The 23,343-nt window shown below is 38.9% G+C and overlaps 2 protein-coding genes across 3 annotated transcripts in view; one reads left to right on the top strand and one right to left on the bottom strand.

Annotated features, from left to right (window-relative positions):
- The window catches only part of COL4A5 (collagen type IV alpha 5 chain), a gene marked incomplete at both ends in the record, with an annotated part of 331,327 nt that extends 322,076 nt beyond the window's left edge, over positions 1 to 9,251 (bottom strand). For both annotated transcript variants that reach the window (XM_081115359.1, XM_081115360.1), the window contains one exon: positions 9,171 to 9,251. In XM_081115359.1, coding sequence (XP_080971485.1) covers positions 9,171 to 9,251 — 81 coding nt within the window. The remainder of the gene's footprint in view (positions 1 to 9,170) is intronic.
- A 2,001-nt stretch (positions 9,252 to 11,252) lies between these two features.
- COL4A6 (collagen type IV alpha 6 chain) overlaps positions 11,253 to 23,343 on the top strand; it is a gene marked incomplete at both ends in the record, with an annotated part of 395,246 nt that continues 383,155 nt past the window's right edge. Inside the window, 2 exons of the mRNA XM_081081672.1 lie at positions 11,253 to 11,263; positions 11,463 to 11,514. Of these exons, the coding sequence (XP_080937798.1) occupies positions 11,253 to 11,263; positions 11,463 to 11,514 (63 nt within the window). The remainder of the gene's footprint in view (positions 11,264 to 11,462; positions 11,515 to 23,343) is intronic.

Genomic DNA, 23,343 nt, shown 5'->3' with positions numbered 1-23,343 from the left:
AAAATTATTTTCGTTGCTACTTCATAACTGTAGTTTTGCTACTGTTATGAATAGTAATGTAAATATCTGATATGCAGGATGTATTTTCATTGTTACAAACTGAACATAATTAAAGCATAGTAATTAATCACAAAAACAATATGTAATTATATATGTGTTTTCCGATGGTCTTAGGCGACCCCTATGAAAGGGTTGTTTGACCCCCAAAGGGGTCGCGACCCACAGGTTGAGAACAGCTGACCTAGCAGGATATAACATGGTAATTGATAAAAAAAAGTAGCTATCACAACTCATCTGCTGATATAGCCTTTCTAAATGTCAGGGTTTATTGCACATACCAAAGACTTTAAAGGTACGGATGGCCTTTAACCCACTAATTCCCCAATGATGGAGGAAGTACTAATAAGATAATATAAAATAGGGAATAAAAATGTGTTCATGGCAGTATTTCTTACAATGGCTTTCAAAATTTGAAATTTAAAAATATATTATTCTATAAAAGTGAACAGGTAAATTGTGGTGTGTATAAATATAATGCAATCATTTAAATATTTTAAAACTAATAATTTTACTAACACGAAAAAATGATTCATAAGTGAAAAACATTAATATATAAAACTGTATGTAGACTAATCCTAATTTTTTATTTTAACTAATTTACTTTTTATTTTAATTGTTTAAGTAAGAAGGTAAATTTTAATGTATTTTACATGTGAATGGTCTAAACATGAATTAAAAGAGTGTTCAGATTAGATAAAAAGCTACACAACTGTGTGCCTCTTTGCTGATCTTAAGCTGATTCTGAAATTTGTATGAAAAGGAACTAGAATAGACAAAGCAATTTTGAGAATTTTTTTAAAATGTTGGAAAACTCTAGTACCTGATTTTAACACTTAATATAAAATGACAGTTATCAAGACAGGATGGTATTGGCAAAAAGATAGAGCATAGATCAATACAACATAAGAGAGTCCAGAAATAGATTCACACAAATAAAATCAATGCATTTGTTATAAAGTTGCAAAGGAAATTTAATGTAGAAAGGATGCTTTTCAACAAATGGCATTGGAAGAATCAGATGTCCATATGCAAAAATAAAATTAACTTAGATACATGTCTCTTACCTTATACAAAGTTTAAGACGAAATGAACTGTGGACCTAAATGTAAAACTTGAAACTATAAAACTTCTAGAAGTACACATAGGAGAAAATTTGCCTCAACTGATTTTGACAAAGTATGACACCCAAAGCATGTCCATAAAAGAAAAAAAAATGGTAAATTGGAATTTATCAATTTGGTCTGAAAAAAATTTTAAGAGGATGAAAAGCTAAGTCATAGTCATTGAAAAATATATTCAAATCACTTATCTGATAAAGGTCTTTTATAGAGAATACATAAACAACTCTTTAAACTGAGTAGTAATAAGAAGACAACCTGATTTTTTAAAAAATATATATAATATATATATATATATATATATATATTTCAGAGAGGAAGGGAGAGGGAGAGAGAGATAGAAACATCAATGATGAATCATTGATCGTCTGCCTCCTGCACGCCCCCTACTGGGGATCAAGCCTGCAACCTGAGTATGTGCCCAGACTGGGAATCTAACTTTGACTCCTGGTTTATAGGTCGATGCTCAACCACTGAGCCATGCCGGCTGGGTGACAACCTGATTTTTTTAAATGGGCAAGAGATTCTAATATACACCTCACTAAAGAATATATAAGGATGACTCTACTATTGAATGGGAAAAATAGTAATTTTACTGGGGGGAAAACTTGCAGACACCACCTTAACCGAATGACCAAGGTTAACATTACAAGTAACGTCACCAATTTATTTTTTAAAGAAGAGAACCTATCTAATAAAAGAGAAACATGGTAATTAGCTGTACCTCCGCTACCCTTCCCATTGGCTAATCAGGGAGATATGCAAATTAACTGCCAGCCAAGATGGCGGCTGGCAGCCAGGCAGCTTGAAGCGAACATGAGGCTTGCTTGCTTCAGTGACGGAGGAAGACAACATTCCCCGCCTGCCGCTGCCGGCCTCTGAACTTGCAGTTTGAAACATTGTTACAAATATAGAATCTAAACAAACTCCAGAAACCTGCTTTCAGCCAGCCGGGATATCAGAGCTGGAGTTGAAACAGTGTTTCGATGATAGAACCCAAACAAACCAGATACCTGCTTTCAGCAGCGGAGGCTTCAGAGCTGGAGCCATGCCTCAGAGCTAAAGCTGGCCCAGAATAAAAAAAAATGAAAAAAAGGAGCGGATGAGAGCTTCAGTCACCCGCCAGCCTGAAAACAGCCATCAGCCCCTCATCCAGACTAGCCAGGCACCCCAGTGGGGATCCCCACCCTGAAGGGGGTGTGACCAGCTGCAAACAGCCATCAGCCCCTCACCCAGGTTGGCCAGGCACCCAAGCGGGACCCCCACCCTGATCCAAGACACCCTTCAGAGCAAAGCAGTCGGCCCCCACCCCTGCACCAGGCCTCTATCCTATATAGTAAAAGGGTAATATGCCTCCCAGCACCGGGATCAGCGGAGCCACGAGGCCTCCCGGCACCAGAATCAGTGTGACAGGGGGCAGTGCCCAAACCCCCTGATCGCCCTGCGGCTCTGTGTGTGACAGGCTGTGGTGCCCCAACCCCCTGATCGGCCCTGTTCTGTGTGTGAAAGGGTGAGGCCCCCCAACCACCCCCACAGGCTCTGCTCTGTGTGTGACGGGGTAGAGCCATAAGCTCCCCATCGGCCCTGCCCTGAGTGTGACAGGGTGTGGTGCCCCAACCCCCTGATCTGCCCTGCTCTGTGTGTGACAGGGGCAGTGCCCCAACTCCGCTATCGACCCTACTCTGTGAGTGACAGGGGGGAGCTCCTCAATCCCCTGATCAGCCCTGCTCTGTGCATGACAGGGGGGAGCTCCCCAACCCCCTGCTCGACCCTGGTCTGTGCATGACAGGGTACGGAGCCCCAACCCCCCTGATGGGCCCTGCTCTGTGAGTGACAGGGGGCAGCGCCCCAAACTCCTGATTGGCCCTGCTCTGTGCGTGACAGGGGGTGGCGCCGCAACCTCCCCATCGACCCTGCCTTGAGTGTGACAGGGGGCGGTGCCCCAACCCCCCAATTGGCCCTACCCTGAGCGTGACTGAGGGTGGCATCGCAACCTCCTGATCCGCCCTGCTCTGTGCATGACAGGGGGCGGCGCCCCAACTCCCCAATCGGCCCTGCTCTGAGACCGACCAGGGGCTGAACCTAGGGATTGGGTCTGCCCTCTGCCACCCGAGAGTAGGCCTAAGCCAGCAGGTCGTTATCTCCCAAGGGGTCCCAGACTGTGAGAGGGCACAGGCCAGGCTGCGGGACCCCCCCTACCCCCCCCGACTGCACACATTTTTGTGCACCGGGCATTTAGTTAGATATATAAGAAGGAAAATCAGCAAACCAGTAATAGAGGTATTTCTGTGCTGTTGATAGAATTGTAGACAGATAATTTTCTTTGTAATGTTCTATATTATATTCAAAGTTTCCAACACTTATCATGTATTACTTTTGTTATCAGACCAACTCAACATGTAAATTGATTGAATGAATGAATAAATATACAGGTCTTGCCTTCACAGATGCTATAATTAATAGAGAGAACAGATAAATTATCATGAAACAAAATGCTTTTAGGACAAAATGCATTTAGATACTAGAGAGAAAGAGGCTAAATATCACACGTGTTCAAAGAAGGATAAAAGGAGCAATTGATATAATAGTAAAAAAAAAAAACTTTAACAGAAGGGCTGTTTATTTTTTCTCACTAGCATGAAAGCAGGGACCCTGTCTATCTTATTTAGTTTTATCCATTGTGTCTAACACAAAATGATTTTGTGGACAGTACAGGTCCATGAATAACATAAATACAATTCTTAAGTACTTATATGTTGCTGAATAAATACCTGCTGAATTAATGTAAACATTATACTGAAATTGAGCAAATATTTGCATCCATAGTTTTCTAATAAAGAGCCAAAATATGTATATAGTGCTCAAGAGATTGTAGGAAAGCTCATCTAGGCTACAATGGAGGGAGTATACTGTAAAAGGTAATGACAAATAAGGTTACATGAAGGGAAAGATCATGATTGTCCTTGAAAATCAGACAGATAAGTTGAGTTAATAAAATAACAAATGGTGAGTCAATATATAGTTGTAATGGCAATAATGAAATCTAAAATTTATTGAGCATTTACTATGTGCCAAGTACCATTCTAAATTCTTTACATAACTTCTCTCATTTTATCCTCAAAAGAATCTGTTAGGTACATACAACTGGTCCTCTTTTGCCAATGAGGAAATTAAGGCTCAGAAGGTACTACTTGGCTGAAGGTCATACATCTTCAAATTGCAGGTCTAACTCCAAAGGCCAAGCTCTTAAAGACTCTTTATGAGACCTCCACAAAATCCACAAAACATGTCTGAGGATACCAGAAAGCAGTGAGATCGCATGATATCAAAATTGTATGTTTATTCCATGATCTTGCACTGGAATCAGAAGTATCAGTACAAATTCATGTTTTTAACACAAACACAAATATATATAAATATATGTGTATATATGTATACATATAAATATGTATATGTATACACATATAGAGAGAGATGTTTAAAAAATAGATGTGTGTATATGTCCATGTATATATACATATATTTCCTAGTTTTGTCTGCTGAAGCGGCCTAGAAGTAATGACACCCCAGCAGCAATGAGCATTCCAAACCTGGAGATTCTAATCTCTAAATACAATTACCCAATTTAAAAAACTATAGCTCCTTGGAGACAGGAGCCAACTGTAAAGGGCTCCTATTGGCCAAATCTGGGATATCTTCAGCAGAAAAAAAAGTAAAAATAGCATAAGTCATTATAACACTTAGAATAAAACAAATATCCATAAATTAATGCTGCTATAAATAAACAACTAAATAAATAGCAGAGAAGGTAAAGTTATTTGTTACATTTAACATTAAATTTTAAATTCAAAAAAATGTTAAAAACTGAAAATTACTATTTGGCAAATATCACAGTAATAATCATTTAGGCTAGAATCCTCAATTATATGTTAAAATTAGTGGGCAAAAGTTTGATGAGAAGGATATTTACATTGTCTCACAGTATCACACCACATACTCATAAGATTTGCTCACTTTGTAACTACAAAGGGAAAGAATAGTGTCTTTACAGTGGATAAACCTGGCAGACACAACTTTAACCAAGTTATCATAGTTAACTTAAGGTAAAGAGTCTAATGTGTTGCATATACAGACATCAAAAGCCAAATAAAAACACATTAGAAATTATGTACACACTCTTGCACAGTCACAGAACAGTTACATATATAAACATATGCACAAAAATACATATAGTTGAGTGCATAGAGTTGGATATGATGTAGGTAAATTTGTAAAAACAACAACAATAAACTGGGCATCTTAAGTAAATATACCCTATTTCGTCATAATAAAAATACACCTGAAAAGTTCAGTATAATTAAATTTATTATGAAAACGGACTAATTAAAAAAACAATAAGGCAAATCATTCCTCAAAATAACCATCTATGACTAATTAAATTTGTTTTATAAATCTAACCTTTTATATATGAGATTTTATACAATCGTATAACCTGCAATAAGCAATTGCTCTAGTTTGCTTTTAAATTACCTCTGTCTATATACACATGCATATAGAAATCAAACTCTGATCATTTTATTCGAATCCCGAATCTATTTGCATTATACCATGCCACTTCTCCTATCATCAGCAGGAAGAGATGTAATCCCCATTTTTTCATTTCCATTTCATTCCAGTGTCTCTCCCTTCCTCACTAAAAAAAAAAAAAGTAGCAGAGATCCAAATACTCTGAACAGCAAATAAATATCTATAGAGTACATACATACAAAGGAGGCAGTATAGGAAAGTTGTTAAGGGTAAAGAAATTGGAATCAGACTGCCTTGATTCAAATTCCCAGCTCTACAGTTTATTACCTAAGTGATTTTCAGCAAATTAACCTCTATGACCTATAGCTTCTTGATCTGTAAAGTGGGGACATCAATGGTATATATCTCATAGGTCTTTGGTGAAAATTAAAGATGGCCATGTATATCAGCATATTAGCACAGTGCCTGGCACATAGTAAACACTCAAAAATGTAAGTTATGATAACAATACTGACAAATTCTTTCTATTGAGCAGTATACTTCATAGAGGAAAAACTGTTCCGTGGCCCTGAACCACACTACAATCTTTAATGAGCTGTTGCCTCTGATCACAAGGGAGATAGTACATTTAAATTAGAGAGAACTATCTACGGAACACACATACACATAAAACTTACTAACATTTGTACAGTAAGGGTAGTGCAATCTTATACACCATATACATAAAGAAGGAGTGCATATCCTACTGACAGTGAGTCAGTACAGGTATAATTACTTTTACATAAAAATACGTTATCTCCATCACTAGAAATTACTTTTCCAACCTAAAGCTGCTTTTTTCATTTACTGCTAACCTTTCAGCATAAGAGTTATTACTTTATTCCACCTAATATATACTCTACCTAAAAAAATGTTCCACATATTTGTGACATCCCCATTTGGCATGACTTCAAAGATAAAGAAATCACTTAACTGAAAAACAAAGCAATTTGAGTGGCACTGCTCTTCCTGTTATAAAAGTCCTAATACTAGACTACTTCAATCAACAACCAGCCCCACAACCAACCAGTTTACTCTGGATAAGGTCACCAATATCCCCGTCATTAGTATGGAGAGCAGATACCATTCATAACTTTGTGATGATTAAAACATTCATCTAACTATGATATTGATGCATGAAGCAGAAAAAACAAACCCCTGGTTTTATTAAAGGCACAATACCCTAATGATAGAGAAATGTAATATAAAATGTTATTTAAAAACTATATAGAAGGAGCCTGGCCAGTGTTGCTCAGTGGTTGAGTGTTGACCTATGAACCAGGAGATCATCGTTAGATTCCTGATCAGGGCACATGCCAGGGGTTCAGGCTCAATCCCTAGTAGGGGATGTGCAGGAGGCAGCTGATCAATGATTCTCTCTCATCATTAATGTTTCTATTCCTATCCCTTCCTCTCTGAAATCAATAAAAATATATTTAAAAAAATTATACCGTAGGAAAAAAGGAGAACAAAACAAAACAAAACAAAAAACCCTTCCATGGTGTCTTCTGTAATTTCTTCATGAACACTTAATCTTAAAAAGTTCCAAGAAAATAGGCTTGCTGCCAAGTGTTGTCAACCAAAAAAAAAAAATCGCATTTTTAATACAATTGGATTTAATATAAATTGATGTATAGTATTTCTGTACATACCTGTATGATTGGTATCTGGTGCACATTTATTAATAGCAATGTCAAAAGAAAAAAATGAAATATTTAATGAAATATCTATAAAATCTTTGCCCTGGGCCAAATGCCATAAGCAGTAAGCATGTACCTAGAAGATGTTTTTAAAAATAACTCTTTTCAACAAAATAATTGTACTTTTATCCAAGAGTCTGTAACACTATTAAGTGACTAAACCTTACTCCACTAAAATGCTCTAAATCAAAAAAGCAATTTTAAGTCATTTATCTACTTTGATGGAGAATAAATTATGGCAAATATAATTTAAAATATTTTATACACATAGCTTTTCAACAGATGTGCGATCATAATTACATGATGTACTTATAATAACATGAAAGATAGCCTTCCTATCTACACACTTTCTGGAAGATAGAAGAAGGGCAATGTTATCTGTGTCATACTGAGTATACAGAGAAGCTAGACAGCTAACTTAAAAGTGGACCCAGATAAACAATAACATATAAAGAATTGATAGTCACTCAACCATGTGAAGGCCTAAGCCATGATCTCATACTGAAGTGTTTTTAAAACCACTTATTATGATCACTTAAATATAACTTTTAAATAATTCGATGCATACTTAATTCTTTTTTTCTTCAACCTTTTATTCCTAAACCATCCACTTTCCCCACAAGGCAATTGTTTTTGTTAGTTTCTTGAATATTCTTACAGGGATATTTTACTTTCTAAACTCTTTAGAGGTTGAGTGAAACTAGGGATGATGGGCTTTAGGCTGAAGAACATTTTCTCTGCCAAAGCCATTCATTCCTTACATCTGCCTCTCATACCCAGAAGGATGGTGGGTGGGACTAGCCAGATACCCTTTTAGGAGATTTATAGAGGTTTTAACTCTATATTCCTAAAACAGAGTGGAACTTTTTGCTCTGTCATTTCACATGTGCATTCTCCTCTGCTCTCTTTTAATCAGAACACTCATTCTCCTTTGAAAAAATATAACTTTTCCTTTAAATAGGTGATGGGCAAAACTTCTCAATTTGTTCAGGTGCCTTAGTAAGTTAAAAAAAAAAAAAAAGTAAACAACAATCGAAACCCCAGAACTTAAAAAAAAACAAACAAAAATCTCAGAAGACTGGAAGCCTGAGGCCATCCTCTTTACTTCATTTTTCCTGGTATGTTACCTGAGCATTTGCAAAAAGGATGCCAAATGGGGAACACAGTCTCTACAGAGGCTCTACTGACCAAAGGTTAGGGTAGGTTCAAGTTGCTTAAGGAAAGGGGAAAAGGGAAAAACTTAATGGGCGCCCTTAACACTTTGATGGAAGCTCGAAATTAGAAAAGCCAAAATATCAAACTATAGACAAAGTTTAGAGTGCATGGGTTGGGTATAGCTAATGAAAAGGTTAGCCAGCAGGCAGGCTGGGAAACACCCCAGGGCTGACTGATGGTGGGGAGGACAAGTTTTAAATACCTACCAGAGCCTAGTAATCTATTAGCCTTCGTTCTCTGCCCCAGGCTCTGCTCTAGTCCCCAGAGCAGCTAGCTGCAGGAAAGCCAGCAGCCCTATTTTTAAACACTTACACCTCTCCCTTGAATTTCAGAAAGCTTGAGTTACCAGCGTTAAATTTAAATAATGTTTCTTCTTAAACAAGTGAAGACAAATTTGAATTCCCTAGCCAAGGCCAAATATAAAAGAAAGGAAGGGAACAAAAAGTGATTACAGCATGAGAGTGAGGTGATGAGGAAGGGTGGGGGGTTGCGGGGAGAAGGAAGGACTTACCGCAGCCTCTGCAGGCTGCCCCCACAGACTCAGGGCCAGTAAGAACAAGCCGGCTGCCAGGCTGACTCCACGAAGTTTCATTCTTCTCCGGCTCCTGCAGCTCCTTCAGCACCCACACGAAATCCCTGGCTGGCTCTGACCAATTGACATAATCTTGAGGGTTTATTGGGCGAGAGCTAGAGCCTGAGAGGGAGAGCGAGGGTGCCCCAATTGTGCAGGTCGGCTTAGGTGAGGAGAAAGAAGCTTTTATAGAGTGGAGGGGGGGAAAAGAAGAAGCTATTCTTCCCTCCCCCTCCCCTCCTCAAAGCCGGTCTCTTGGGAGTACTTTTCCCTTCTGTCCAGACTTGCAAACTTTTTCCTCACGCAAATCCCACAGATCTACTTTCCTGCCTGTCTTCCCCCGCACCGCCCCCTCCCCATCAGCTCTGGGGAATTTGAGGATCACTCCGCCACAGCCTTCAGCAGCAACCTGCAAGGGAGTGACGCTCAGTTATTTGGGGGAGGGAAACTCCCAGACCAGATGACTGACCACTGTGAGTGTAACCGAGAAGCTTTTCTATTCGTTCACTTGCACTTTCCGTGGATACTACTCTTCCCTGCCCAGTTCAACTCTCATTGGTGTGAGCACCCAAGCCAATTAGAAATAGACCTGAGTTGGGACTATTTTTTTTAGCGGATGGATCTCATGGAGTACGGATCTTTTTACTGTTAATGATTAGAAAAATTTTGGTCGCTGCTCCTTGAGCTGCTGGTGTTCTTTCTCTTCAACCTGTTGGCAGGGAAGAGTTTCTACATACAACAGAATATGTGAAAATATTAGAAATATATAAATATATTTGTATAAGTAAATATATGCTTATAATAAAAGAATTAAGAAAATGAGCATACCTATATTTGTGTGAATACTTTATTGGGAGCTATATATATATGAGATTTGGGAGCATTCAGTAAATATTAGTAATTATTGTATGGTTGAATGTTATTGAAATACACTCATATATTTTTATTCAGCTACATTGAATGTCATAATATTTACCTCTTATATTGAATTAGCATGAAAGTTATTCACTCTCATTATAGTTGTGTTTCAGAGGGACTTAGGACAGAGAATTAAATAGCTGTCAGGCAATTTTCCTTAAAAAAAACACAAACACCTAACTAGAAATATTTATATTGAGTTGATGGCAGTTGTATAGACGTATCCCAAAAAGACATGGGCATTACTTTTTTTAATTTTGGTATATAGATTTTTCAAGTACCAACACGTCCAGAAAATACTTGGATGTGGACTCCTTGGAGGGTCTTACAGGGATTTACTGAAGAATTATTCAGAACATTTCTGTTATCTCGGATCCTAGAATTTATAACTTTAGAGTCTTTCAAGGTTTTAGAACTATTTCATGGGGTCCCACTCACCCTTATGTTCTACTCAGTTTAGGGTAGATTTACAACTCCAAGAACTACCAGCAGCAGCAGCACCACCACCACCACCCCTACCTCACAGGAGCTTAGCATAAAATCGGTTGGAATGAGTGTTGTATGCATTTGGGCAAACCTGAAAGGACATGTTGGGGCCCACTTGTCTACATAAAAGTCTCGTGCCTAATCTATATGTGAGTTATGTTGTAACAGTTAAAAGTGTCTCATGGGAATGTGTGATGCATAATTGCTTACACCTTAGAGTATAGGTCTCTATGAGCCCTGCATGAAGCTGTGGAGATGCGTGGGAATGTTGTAGTAGAGGTTCCCCAAAATGAGAAAGACTACCCGCTGCCCAAGGTAGGGTGGATGATTGACAGCAGACAACCCCGCCCCCTTCCCTTCCATTCCTTCCTCTCTTGGTGCTGGGAACTATCTTTTGAGTGCGGCAAGTTGTAGCGGGCACTGCTGAGCATGTTTCCCTTTAGGGCACTTCTTATCTAGGAGCTGAATTTAGTTTCTACCGAACTGAGCTACTTCTCTCCCCTACCCGGTCCTTCTGAATAAGGAAGCAGCCTGCAAGCATCAGCGGAGCCCAGATGAGCCTGGGCTTCGGAGCCACTTAGCAGTCTCCTGGGACGCTGCTCTGGAGGATCTGAAAGCATGCACCGTGGGTGAGCTGTTGCTGCCCCGACCTCCTTTCCTCTTTCCTACTTTGGACTATTTTGCCATACCGAGACTATACATACTTGTAGTTCTGTCATTGCAGAGAAAGTGGGGTCAGGCAGCAAAAGAGGGTGGGGGTGTCTGTGGACAGACGCAGGACTCTGAAGCCTAGAGAGCCCATGTTACTCACACTCCCTCCTGTTTCAGGTTGTGGCTACTCCTGATTACATTCTGCCTGATCGAGAAACTTGCCAGAGCGGTGAGTCTCTTCTAACGACCCTTTCCCTCCTCCTCCTTTGACCCCCACCTCTGGTGTTTGTGTTAGGGGGATTACAGAGGGCTGCCTCACAAAACGTAGATCACATCACTCTCATTTGTATTCCTCCTTCTTAGAGAGGAATAGCAGAGTGTCAGAAATGCCTTTGGGCCTTTGGGAATCAGACATATTTCTGTCCCAAAACTTTGTAATGGGTTGGGAAAATAAAAGTAGAAGACACAAGAGACACAGGAACCTTACCAGAAGATTTGAGATGACTGACATCTGATGCCTTTCTCTGCATCAGTCTCCGAGGCAGAAGAAATGTAATTTTCCCTGGTCTACAAGAACATGAATTTGGCACAAAAATTTGAGAGTTGAAGGGAGGATAAGGAGTGGGACTTGAAAGTGTCGCAAATGTTATAGGAGTTGAGCTTAAGTATTTGTTTGTGAGTCCTTTGGCAGTACACAGTGACAACATCTGGATTTGTCTACCTGAACTGAACTGATAACACTAGGTAATGTTCAATTTCTGCCTGATGTTTTGTTTTATTGGTTTTCTTTGTGTTTTATTTTATGTATAAAATTAAAGTGGTTTAGAATAGACAAAAAAGTTTAAAGTTAACATTTAATAATAGGCCATAGCGATGAGTCTCTTCTCCCGACCCTTTCCCTCCTCCTTTGACTGTTTAGATATCTTACATAAAATCAACTAGTGATTTCAGGCAAAGGAATTTCTGTAGACATTTGCTCAAGAAAAGTCTAATGGACCCCAGAAATTAGAGAGATCTCTAATGGAATTACTAGGATAATTTACCAAAGGTAGTGTGCTCTGAATAATCAGAGATGCTGCAGTTTTCCAGTCTCACTAGTTACTTATGTTCACAGAAATAAAGTTAACTGTGGAGTTCAAATATGAAGTTGTTCCACTATTGACTACTGTTTCACTTCTCTATTTTAAAAAAACAACACACCTCTTAATAATAGCCAGCCATACACTATATAGATAACAAATGAATAAGATATTTACCTTGTGGGTTTTGACAATTTTAACTGATTGGCTCTAATTTACATATTTTAAAATCCTATTTATAAAGCAACACAATTCAACCAATTAAAATTACATAGTACCTTTATGGAAAAAAAATGATTACATTGTCCTGGTATATGTCTTCAAGAAAATATCAGAATGATGTGAAATAGTTTCCCTTCATAAAAGAGGATGGATGATGCCAGGAATCTTGATTTTTAACATTTTGTGGCCTCTTAACTCAGAATGTCAGCTCTTATGTAAATAAATTCTAGACTTTGTAAATAGATGTATTGATCTAGGGTTCTGCACACTTCCCCATCTGATTCCTCCAGTATACAAGTTTAGTTATGTGTTGCCTTGAGGTTTAATACTACATATATTGAAAATGCCAGGTTTTGATTAGTTAACAATTTGTCCAGGAACCTTGCACTTGTGAAAATGTCACACTTGAGCAGAATACCCTCCAGTGAAACCTTTATTTTCAGACTCTGGCTGATCATATTCATTGTACTTTTGGGAAAAACACTAACAAATTATTCTGAATAGCTGAAGACTTCCCACACACTGCACCCTGTCCCTTGATATCCTTATAAGTCAGCAGAGGATGATCCCTTCAATTATTAGAACATGAAGTGTGTCTCCAAAATCAAACACTGCTAAGGTAAGCTTTTTATTCATTGTTCTACAAAGTCACCTGCTGTCAGTGTGATCTTCTTTGGTAAGACTAAAATAAACCTTGAGGTTCCCTGACAGTACTTTCTTCCCTTAAGTCCAGAGCTGCTTCCTTTAATTATTTGAAAAAATGGAAGAGAAAGAGGAGATACACAGAGTAAGTTCTCAGAAGGTGACTTTTCTGAAGGGAAGTTTTTTTTGTTTTGTTTTGTTTTTTCATTGTACTCCTTGTATTGGATTCTCATCTATATTGCCTGTTTCTCATCTTCTACTCTCAAATGCAGTTTATTCTCTGGGTTTGTAATATTTTTTTACCTTTCAGATGGTTTTAAACATTTTATTTCCCTTACCTCCTTTGACTGATATTAAAAAATAACTATTGTGAATAGATTGACAGGAACTATGTTGTGCTTCATTATGAGAAAGTGTCTTCACTGTGAGAGTTAAGTTACCAATAATGGAATATTGGTGAGCATTTAAGATAGATTCATTTAGGTCAGCGGTTCTCAACCTGTGGGTCGCGACCCCTTTGGGGGTCGAACGACCCTTTCACGGGTCGCTTAAGACTATCGGAAAACATATATATAATTACATATTGTTTTGTGATTAATTACTATGCTTTAATTATGTTCAATATGTAACAATGAAAATACACCCTGCATATCAGATATTTACATTACGATTCATAACAGTAGCAAAATTACAGTTATGAAGTAGCAACGAAAATAATTTTATGGTTGGGGGTCACCACAACATGAGGAACTGTATTAAAGGGTCGCGGTATTAAGAAGGTTGAGAACCACTGATTTAGGTGCTTTTGAGTTCCTTCTTTGTCAGAGTTCATAAAGCAGTTCTCTTTATTAAAGGGATGTAAAGCTAAATGTTAAAATCCAGGATTTATAAATGAATTTTCATTAAATATCTTTTAAAGGAGTGATGATCTTTATTCAGTTGAAATATTGCACAATTTATTTGAATATGATAGAGCTTAGGATTTCCAAATATTCATAAATGTTTTTGGCTGTTAAATGCCTAAGGCACAGCACACACAAGTTTATCTAAACATAGTCTCTCTAACTCTCTAGAAGTTTACTTTCTCAGACAATGGTAGTCCTTGAGTTCCTTAAAAAATAGGATACTTAACAATCAGTAATTATCTGCAAGTGCATACATTGTGTTAGAGAAAAGACTAGAAGGATCTGTATCTCACCAAAGGCCAACATGTCTAGGAGTTAAAATGTGTCCCAAAGTAGCTAGGGTCCTTATGTTTTGTTTCCAATTTTCTTCCCAAATCTGCTTTCAGGAAAGGCTCTAATACAACCAAACACATTTAAAAGTCAAAGCCGCGGAGCTCCAGTGGCGCAATCGGTTAGCACGCGGTACTTATAAGTCATAAAAGTCAAAGCCTACTGGGTGAGTTATTTGGGTGGAGAACGGGCAAATAGGAGAATACAAGTATCAGTTGTCCCTTCTGCAAAGAACATAGGTAAAATGCCTTTAGCCACATTCAGATAAAGTTCAGATTGAAATACCTTTTTTGTCTTAAAATTTTAACTTGCATAGATTGATTCTTTCCACTGTGATTCAGATATGGATAAATCCTACTATTAGGATTAAGAGTATTTGCCTTGCTGGGGGCTGTGTCTCTACACACTTTTTCTTTTAAAAACTTTATGGAAATATAATTTACATACCATAAATTCATCCATTTTATCTCTACAATTCAATTATTTTAGTACATTTACCTAGGTGTGCACCTATAATGATATCCAGTTTTAGAATATTGTTATCACCCCAGTGAGATCCTTCATATTCATTTACAGTTAATCACCATTCCCACAAATAATGTAAGGCAAACATGAATCTACTTTTCTATCTGTGTACGTTTGTCTTCTCTGGACATTTTATTTAAATAGAATCGTATAATATGTAATGTTTTGTGTTTGGCATCTTTCACTTAGCATAATGCTCTTGAAGTTCATTCATATTGCAGCACGTACCAGTATTTTACTCTTTTTTAGTAGGCATTTTGTTATGGCTATACCACATTTTATTTATGCATTCACCAGTTAATAGACATTTGGGCACTTTGCATTTTGGGCTATTATGGATAATGCTGCTATGAAAATTAATCTATAAATTTTGGTATGGACACATATATTACTTCTCTTTTTTAATTGTTTTATTGCTTAAAGTATTACAAAGAGTATTATATATGTCTCCTTTTTTTTTTCTCCCCTTGAAACTTCCCTAGCCTCTCATGCCTCCCAGTGTCTTCTGTCCATTTGTTATGCTCGTGTTCATGCATACAAGTCCTTCGGTTGATCTCTTACCCCATCCCCCACCCTTCAACCCTCCCCAGCCTTCCTGCAGTAGTTTGACAGTCTGTTCGATGTTGCTCTGCCTCTGTATCTATTTTTGCTCATCAGTTTATAATGGTCTTAATTATCCATAAATGAGTGAGATCATGTGGTATTTTTCTTTCATTGACTGGCTTATTTCAATTAGCATAATGCTCTCCAGTTCCATCCATGCTGTCGCAAATGGTAAGAATTCCCTCTGTTTTACAGCAGCACAGTATTCCATCGTATAGATGTACCACAGTTTTCTAATCCATTCATCTGCTGATGGGCACTTAGGCTGTTTCCAGATCTTAGTTATGGTGAATTGTGCTGCTATGAACATAGGGGTGCATATATCTTTTCTGATTCGTGTTTCTGATTTCTTGGGATATATTCCTTGAAGTGGGATCACTGGGTCAAATGGGAGTTCCATTTTTAGTTTTTTGAGGAAACTCCATACTGTCTTCCATAGTGGCTGCACCAGTCTGCATTCCCACCAGCAGTGCACAAGTGTTCCTTTTTCTCCACATCCTCTCCAGCACTTGTCGTTTGTTGATTTTTATGATGGTAGCCATTCTGACAGGTGTGAGATGGTACCTCATTGTTGTTTTGATTTGCATTTCTCAGATGATTAGTGGCTTTGAGCATATTTTCATACGTCTCTTGGCTTCCTCAATGTCCTCTTTTGAAAAGTGTCTATTTAGGTCCTTTGTTCATTTTTTTGATTGGATTGTTTATCTTCCTTTTGATAAGTTGTATGAGTTCCCTATAAATGTTGGAGATTAAATCCTTATCAGTGATAACATTGGCAAATATGTTCTCCCATGCAGTGGGCTTTCTTGTTGTTTTGTTGATGGTTTCTTTTGCTGTGCAGAAGCTTTTTATTTTGATGTAGTCCCATTTGTTTATTTTCTCTTCAGTTTCCAATGCCCTAGGAGCTGTATCAGTGAAGAAATTGCTTTGGCATATGTCTGAGATTTTGTTGCCTTTGGATTCCTCTAGTATTTTTATGGTTTCCCGTCTGGGCTCTCTATTCTATTCCATTGATCTATATGTCTGTTCTTGTGCCAGTACCAGGCAGTTTTGAGAACAGTGGCTTTGTAATACAGCTTGATATCTGGTATTGAGATCCTACTTATTTTGTTCTTCTTTCTCAGGATTGCTGCAGCTATTCGGGGTCTTTTTTTATTCCAGATGAATTTTTGGAGAGTTTGTTCTAGATCTGTGAAATATGCCGATGGTATTTTAATGGGAAGTGCGTTGAATCTATAGATAGCTTTGGGTAGTATGGACATTTTAATGATGTTGATTCTACCAATCCAAGAACATGGTATGTTCTTCCATCTCTTTATGTCTTCCTCTACCTTTTTTCAATGTCGTGTAGTTTTCTAAGTAGAGGTCTTTTACCTCTTTAGTTAAGTTTATTCCTAGGTATCTTAATTTTTTGGTGCGATGGTAAATGGGATTGCTTTTTTAGTCTCTCTTTCTGTAAGTTCACTATTGGTGTATAGAAATTCCATAGATTTCTTGGCATTAATTTTGTATCCTGCTACATTGCCAAATTCATTTATTAAGTCTAATTTTTTTTGATGGAGTCTTTAGGGTTTTTTATGTATAATATTATGTCATCTGCAAATAAGGACAGCTTTACTTCTTCTTTTCCAATTTGGATGTCTTTTATTTCTTCTTCTTGTCTGATAATCCCCAGTCCTGGTCAGGGTGTTTGTGGGAGCCAACCAATTAACCAATTGATGTGTCTCTCCCACATCAATGTTTCTCTCTCTTCCTTCCTCCCCACACCTCCCTTCAGCTCTCTTTAAAAATCAATGGGAAAAATATCCTCACTTCTTGTGTGAGGATTATATATACACACACCAAGGAACTTATATATGTATAAATGTAGCCTATGGATACAAGCAATAGGGTAGTGAAGACATGGGGTGGCTGGGTAGGGGCTTGGAGGATAGGGGTAAAGGGTGGAAGGGAGATATCTGTAATACTATCAACAATTAAAAGTATATTTTAAAAAAATAAAATTATATATATATTAGCAACCCGGTGCACAAAATTCATGTAGTCGGGAGAGGGTGGCCCTCAGCCCAGCCTGTGCCCTCTCACAGTCCAGGAGCCCTGGGGCCTAAGCTGTCAGTCAGACATCCTTAGTGCTGCCGCGGTGGCAGGAGGGGCTCCCGCCACCCCACTGCCACTACGCTTGCCAGCCATGAGACCAGCTTTTGGCTGAGTGGAGCTCCCCGCTGTGGGAGTATACTGACCACCAGGGGGCAGCTCCTGCATTGAGCATTTGCCCCCTGGTGGTCATTGCTTGTCACAGTGACCAGTCATTCCACCATTTGGTCAATTTGCATATTACCCTTTTATTATATAGGATTACTTTAAAAAGTAATCCATAGGCTTCACTAGATTGCTAAAGTAATACATGACATTAATAAAGAACCCTTAGTTTATGCAATTGGTTTTTACAACAAAGTGTCACTTTATGAGGCTTGTTCAAGCATGGCAGGGCATTTGTAATGACTACAAATGCCAACAATCTTTTAGATGTTAAGCATATCATTAAGTCTTCAGTAAATATACTCCCATATTCTATAAACTATAGCCAAGACATATCATAGGAGCAAAATATGCTATTCCCCTAATTATTTCATTAATATAAGAATGAAACAAATAAATTTTCAAATATCAAATACATATTATTTTTTTCTTGCAGGTGTTATATTGATAACTCAATAATTTCACCACCCATGCTTATACTATGAACTTGTCCTAGGCTATATAGGTGGAAGGACATAAACATATAGAAAACATAAGGAAGCAACTAGTATTAATCTAATAAAAGAGAAACATGCAAATTGACCACACCTCTGCTACCCCAAGCCATGCCCACCAGCCAATGAGAGCAACTATATACGAATTAACCCAACCAAGATGGCGGCTGGCAGCCATGGAGCTGGAGCAAGCAGGAGGCTTGGTTGCCCCGGCGATGGAGGAAGCCAAGCTTCCTGCCTGCCCTGGCCGGCTGTGGCCTCTGCTCAAGGCAACAAAGTTTCAATTATAGAAGATAAATACATCCCAGATACTTGCTTCCATCCAGGCTCCACTGGGAGCTTGGGTGGCTGGGGGCCATGGCCAGCCTGCAAACAGCTATCAGCCCCTCAATCAGGATGGCCACACCCTCATGGGGTGAGGGTCCCATCTGTGGGGCTTGTGCAGCCTGAAAACAGCCATCAGCCACTCACCCAGGCTGGCCAGGCACCCCAGTGGGGACCCCCACTCTGAAGGGGCTGTGGGAGCCTGCAAACAGCCATCAGCCCCTCACCCAGGCTGGCCAGGCACCCCAGTGGGGACCCCTACCCTGAAGGGGTTGTGGTCAGCCTGCAAACAGCCATCAGCCCCTCACCCAGGCTGGCCAGGCAACCCAGCAGGGACCCCCACCCTGAAGGGGCTGTGGCCAACCTACAAACAGCCATCAGCCCCTCACCCAGGCTGGCCAGGCACCCAAGCGGGACCCCCACCCTGATCCGGGACACCCTTCAGGGCAAACCAGCCAGCCACCACCCATGCACCAGGCCTCTAGCCTATATAATAAAAGGGTAATATGCAAATTGACCGAAACAGCAGAATGACTGGTCACTATGACACACACTGACCACCAGGGGGCAGACACTCAATGCAGGAGCTGCCCTCTGGTGATCAGTGTGCTCCCACAGGGGGAGCTCTGCTCAGCCACAAGCCAGGCTGACGGCTACCAGTACAGCCGTGGTGGTGGGAGCCTCTCCCGCCTCCTCAGCAGCACTAAGGATGTCCAGCTGCATCTTAGGCCTGCTCCCCACTGGCAATGGACATCCCCCGAGGACTCCTGGGCTGCCAGAGGGATGTCTGACTGCCAACTTAGGCCCAATCCCCTGGGTAACAGGCCTAAGCCAGCAGGTGGACATCCCCCAAGGGGTCCTAGACTGCTAGAGGGCACAGGCCGGGATGAGGGACCCCCCTGAGTGCACAAATTTTTGTGCACTAAGCCTCGTGTGTGTGTGTGTGTGTGTATATTTTTTTTCCTACAAATGATACTGAAGTCTTCTTATTATAAAAACATGGTTTTTGTTTGTTTTCATTGTTGTTTTGTTTTTTTAATTTGTAAAATAAAATGTATTCTTAGGGCATGGAGATTGGGAGAATGGAGTGTGGAAAACAGGATCTAAGAGAGTCTTTTGGGAGGGATACAACCATTGTGGCAAGTTATCTCCATTTTACAGGCAAAGAACTGAAACAGAACAGTTTATTAACGTGCCCAGGATCACACAGTTAGTAAGCAGAAGAAGGAGCATGTAAAACCCTGGTAACTGGGTTCTGGAGTCAATGTTCCTGACTACTACAATTTACGTAGTTAAGGAATATTTGCAAATGGGTGAGTATTTCTAAACACAAACATATAGATGGGAACAAAGAATTTGTGATTTTTAAGTATATCTATTTTCTAATAAAATTTACTTTTCTGATTTGGATCAATATGACATTTTTGTTTGTTTTAGAGTTTTTTTGTTTTGCTTTGAGGAACCATAGTCCCTTAAGTTCGGGAAAAAATTATTTCACTTTGATAGTAAGAATTGATCTTAACTTCTATCCTTTCTGGCCTATATAACATTCTGATAAAGAACCTTGTCAGAAAAGGCTTGAGTTTAATTTATATAGAATTTTAAATTAGAATTTTTTCATTTAAATTCTTTATTGTTTAGAGTATTTAAATAGCATGACTTCATTTTTTTCTCTGTAACTCTAACCACCTCAATCATATTATTACCAAATTCCTGGTCATTGTCTACTCTTCTTCAACAACCATTTAACCTTAAACCTCTTACAATTTAGACTGATTCTACTACACCAAAATGACTGTCTTTAAAGTTACTAATGACAAGCCCAATGGTTTCTTTGTAGTCCTCATTCCATCTGACGTCTCTTCTATAGTGTTTGGCATTTTACATTACTTTTCTTCCTTTGGCTTCCAAGACACTCTGCTTTATTTTTTCTCCTTATACTTCCCTGATATTTTTATATTACTCATTCAACATTTATTGGTTGAGCAACCACTGTATTCTAAATAGTATGCCAGGCTCTGGTGACATAGTAGTGAACAAGTAAGGCATGGCCTTTGCCAACGTTAAGCTTACAATTTCCATCACTCCCTGGTCCCAAAATGGTCGGTTTCCTCAGCATTTTAACCTTTGCCTTCTTCTTGCCTCAGTAGTATTAACTATGCCTTCTATATATTGATTACTTCCAAATTTATATTATGAATCTAGACATCTCTTTTAAGTTCCAAACCTACTAAGCTCTTGTTCCTGTATATAGATAAATTGATATATACAAAGTACTTAAAACTAGAGGCTAGTATAAGCACTCAACCAATGTCAGCTATTTTTATTTTGTATTGCCCCAAACACAGTGTATACAAAAAATAAAACTATTTTCTAGTCCTTCTAGACACTCCAAACTGATACTATCATTTTTTTTTTATCTTTGATACATGGCATCACCATCCACCTAGTTTAAAGCAAGAAACTATAGGATCAGCCACTAACTCTCATTATCTCCATCCTTCTCACTAACTTCTGTTAGTTTCACCAAAACCTGGTAGAATCCAGCTTTTCCATTTATATTATGTTGGTTTCCATCCTCATCAGCATACATAAGTAGCTTCTTAACTAGGATTTTGTTGTTTTGTGTGTGTGTATGTGTGTGTGTGTGTGTGTGTGTGTGTGTTTTACCTACTGACTCCATTCTAATCTCTATTCTACCACCAGAGTTATTTCACTAACAGCAAATCCAATTGTATTATCTCTTGTTTTAAAACCTTTTTGGGTTTCTTATTTCTTCCAGGATTAAAATACACACTCCTTGGCTTAGCATACTTGAGGCTCTTTATTATCTGGACCCAGCTACTTTTCCAGCCTTATGTCTCTGTTTTTTCCTGACATCCATCCTTTTCAAATTGATAGTTCTCATTACGCTTTATTCAGATTGAACTTCTCTCCATTCCCAAACCACTTTATGTTCTGTTACATCTTTTTACTTTTGCATAAGCTGCCTCTGTACCTGGAATGACTTTCTCCATCTTTTACACCTTCTCCTCTACCTAGTGAACGTTTACTCATTCTTTACCCAGATAAAATGTCATGTCCTCTATGAAACAGACCTCTCCAGAAATAATCATTCTTCTATCCCTTGTGCTTCTAAGGTTCTTTGAGCCCCTTTGGTAGCACCTACTATGTACTATAATTGTGAAATTCCTGTGCTTATATGGCTATATTACCCTCTACATCCTTGTATTAACAATGTAGAGGATAATGCCAATTATATATTAGGTGATCAATAATGAATATCAAATGATTAAACAGATCTACTCCTAATGGTCTGTAACAAGTGCCTTTTCCCTGTGTATCTAGGAATTACTTATGCTAACTCTAATACCAATTGCTTTGATGGAAAAATAATAACCATGTTAAAAAGCATTTCCCAATTTTGACAACTGATATATGACAAGATGAGGAAAAGGGAGCTGTTAGACAAGACTCTCTTTTGTAGGTGGTATGTCTATAAGAATGGTCATGTTTCTTAATTTCCCCCTCCTCTTTTCCCCCCTATCCCACCACCTTAATAATGACATATTATTTCCTGTGCTTTAAGTTTACAAAGCACTCATTCAATATTATGTCATTACTTGCACAAGACTACCCTATGAAATATATAGGGAAAATATTCTCAACCCAGAGAGATTAACTGATTTATCCAAAATCACAAATTGAGCAAAGAGTAGAATTTGGGTTAAAACTCATTATGTTGTGCTGTCTCTCTCAAACAGACTTTTTGTTATCTCTTCTCATGATTCCCACAACAAATATGATTGTTCTGATTTCAGCCATCCCCTACCTCTCATCCACTTTTTTAATACATCTTTTCTCTGCAAGCAAAGGGTCTATTCTAAAATACAAATATAATTATGCCATTCCAACATTTGTAAAAACTCCCTATACCTGTTATCATCTGGCTCTGCCTAACCATCTGTCCCCATCTCCTGTTATTGTTATTACTAGAGGCCCAGTGCACGAAATTTGTGTACTTGGGGGGTCCCTCAGCCTGGCCCGTACCCTCTCGCAGTCCAGGAGCCCTTGGGGGATGTCTGACTGATGGCTTAGTGCTGTGTGCAGCACTCTTCGCGAGGGGGCCTAAGCCATCAGTTAGACATCCTTAGCACTGCTGTGGAGGTGGGAGAGGCTCCCGCCACTGCCGCTGTGCTCGCCAGCCATGAGCCCAGCTCAGGGCTTCTGGCTGAGCAGCACTCCCCCTGTGGGAGCACACTGACCACCACGGGTAGCTCCTGCATTGAGTGTCTTCCCCCTGGTGGTCAGTGCTCATCATAGTGACCGGTCATTCTGCCATTCACTCAATTTGCATATTACCCTTTTATTATATAAGGTACTGATGTTTAGATCACACTTATACTTTGATGGTGGATCAACATACCATGTTTTTTCTTCTGTTTGAAACACTGTACTTTTCTCATTCTTTGCCTTCCTCCTGTCTCTATAGGTGAACATATTATATTTCCATAAAGGTCCACTTTAGTGAATACTTTCCTGAAGTCTCCCCTTATTCCTTTTTAAAAAAATTATTGTTGAAAGTATTACATATGTTGCCTTGTCTTCCCTTCTTTCTATCCTCTCTTCCTTTGTTTTTTCTCTTTCTTTTCTTCAGTGAATACTTATTTAGTGC

This window comes from Myotis nattereri, assembly GCF_964212035.1.
Source record: "Myotis nattereri genome assembly, chromosome: X".
NCBI classification, from domain to species: domain Eukaryota; kingdom Metazoa; phylum Chordata; class Mammalia; order Chiroptera; family Vespertilionidae; genus Myotis; species Myotis nattereri.
Note: the sequence above shows the minus strand (reverse complement) of the source record. Positions and strands in the feature narration are given on the sequence as shown.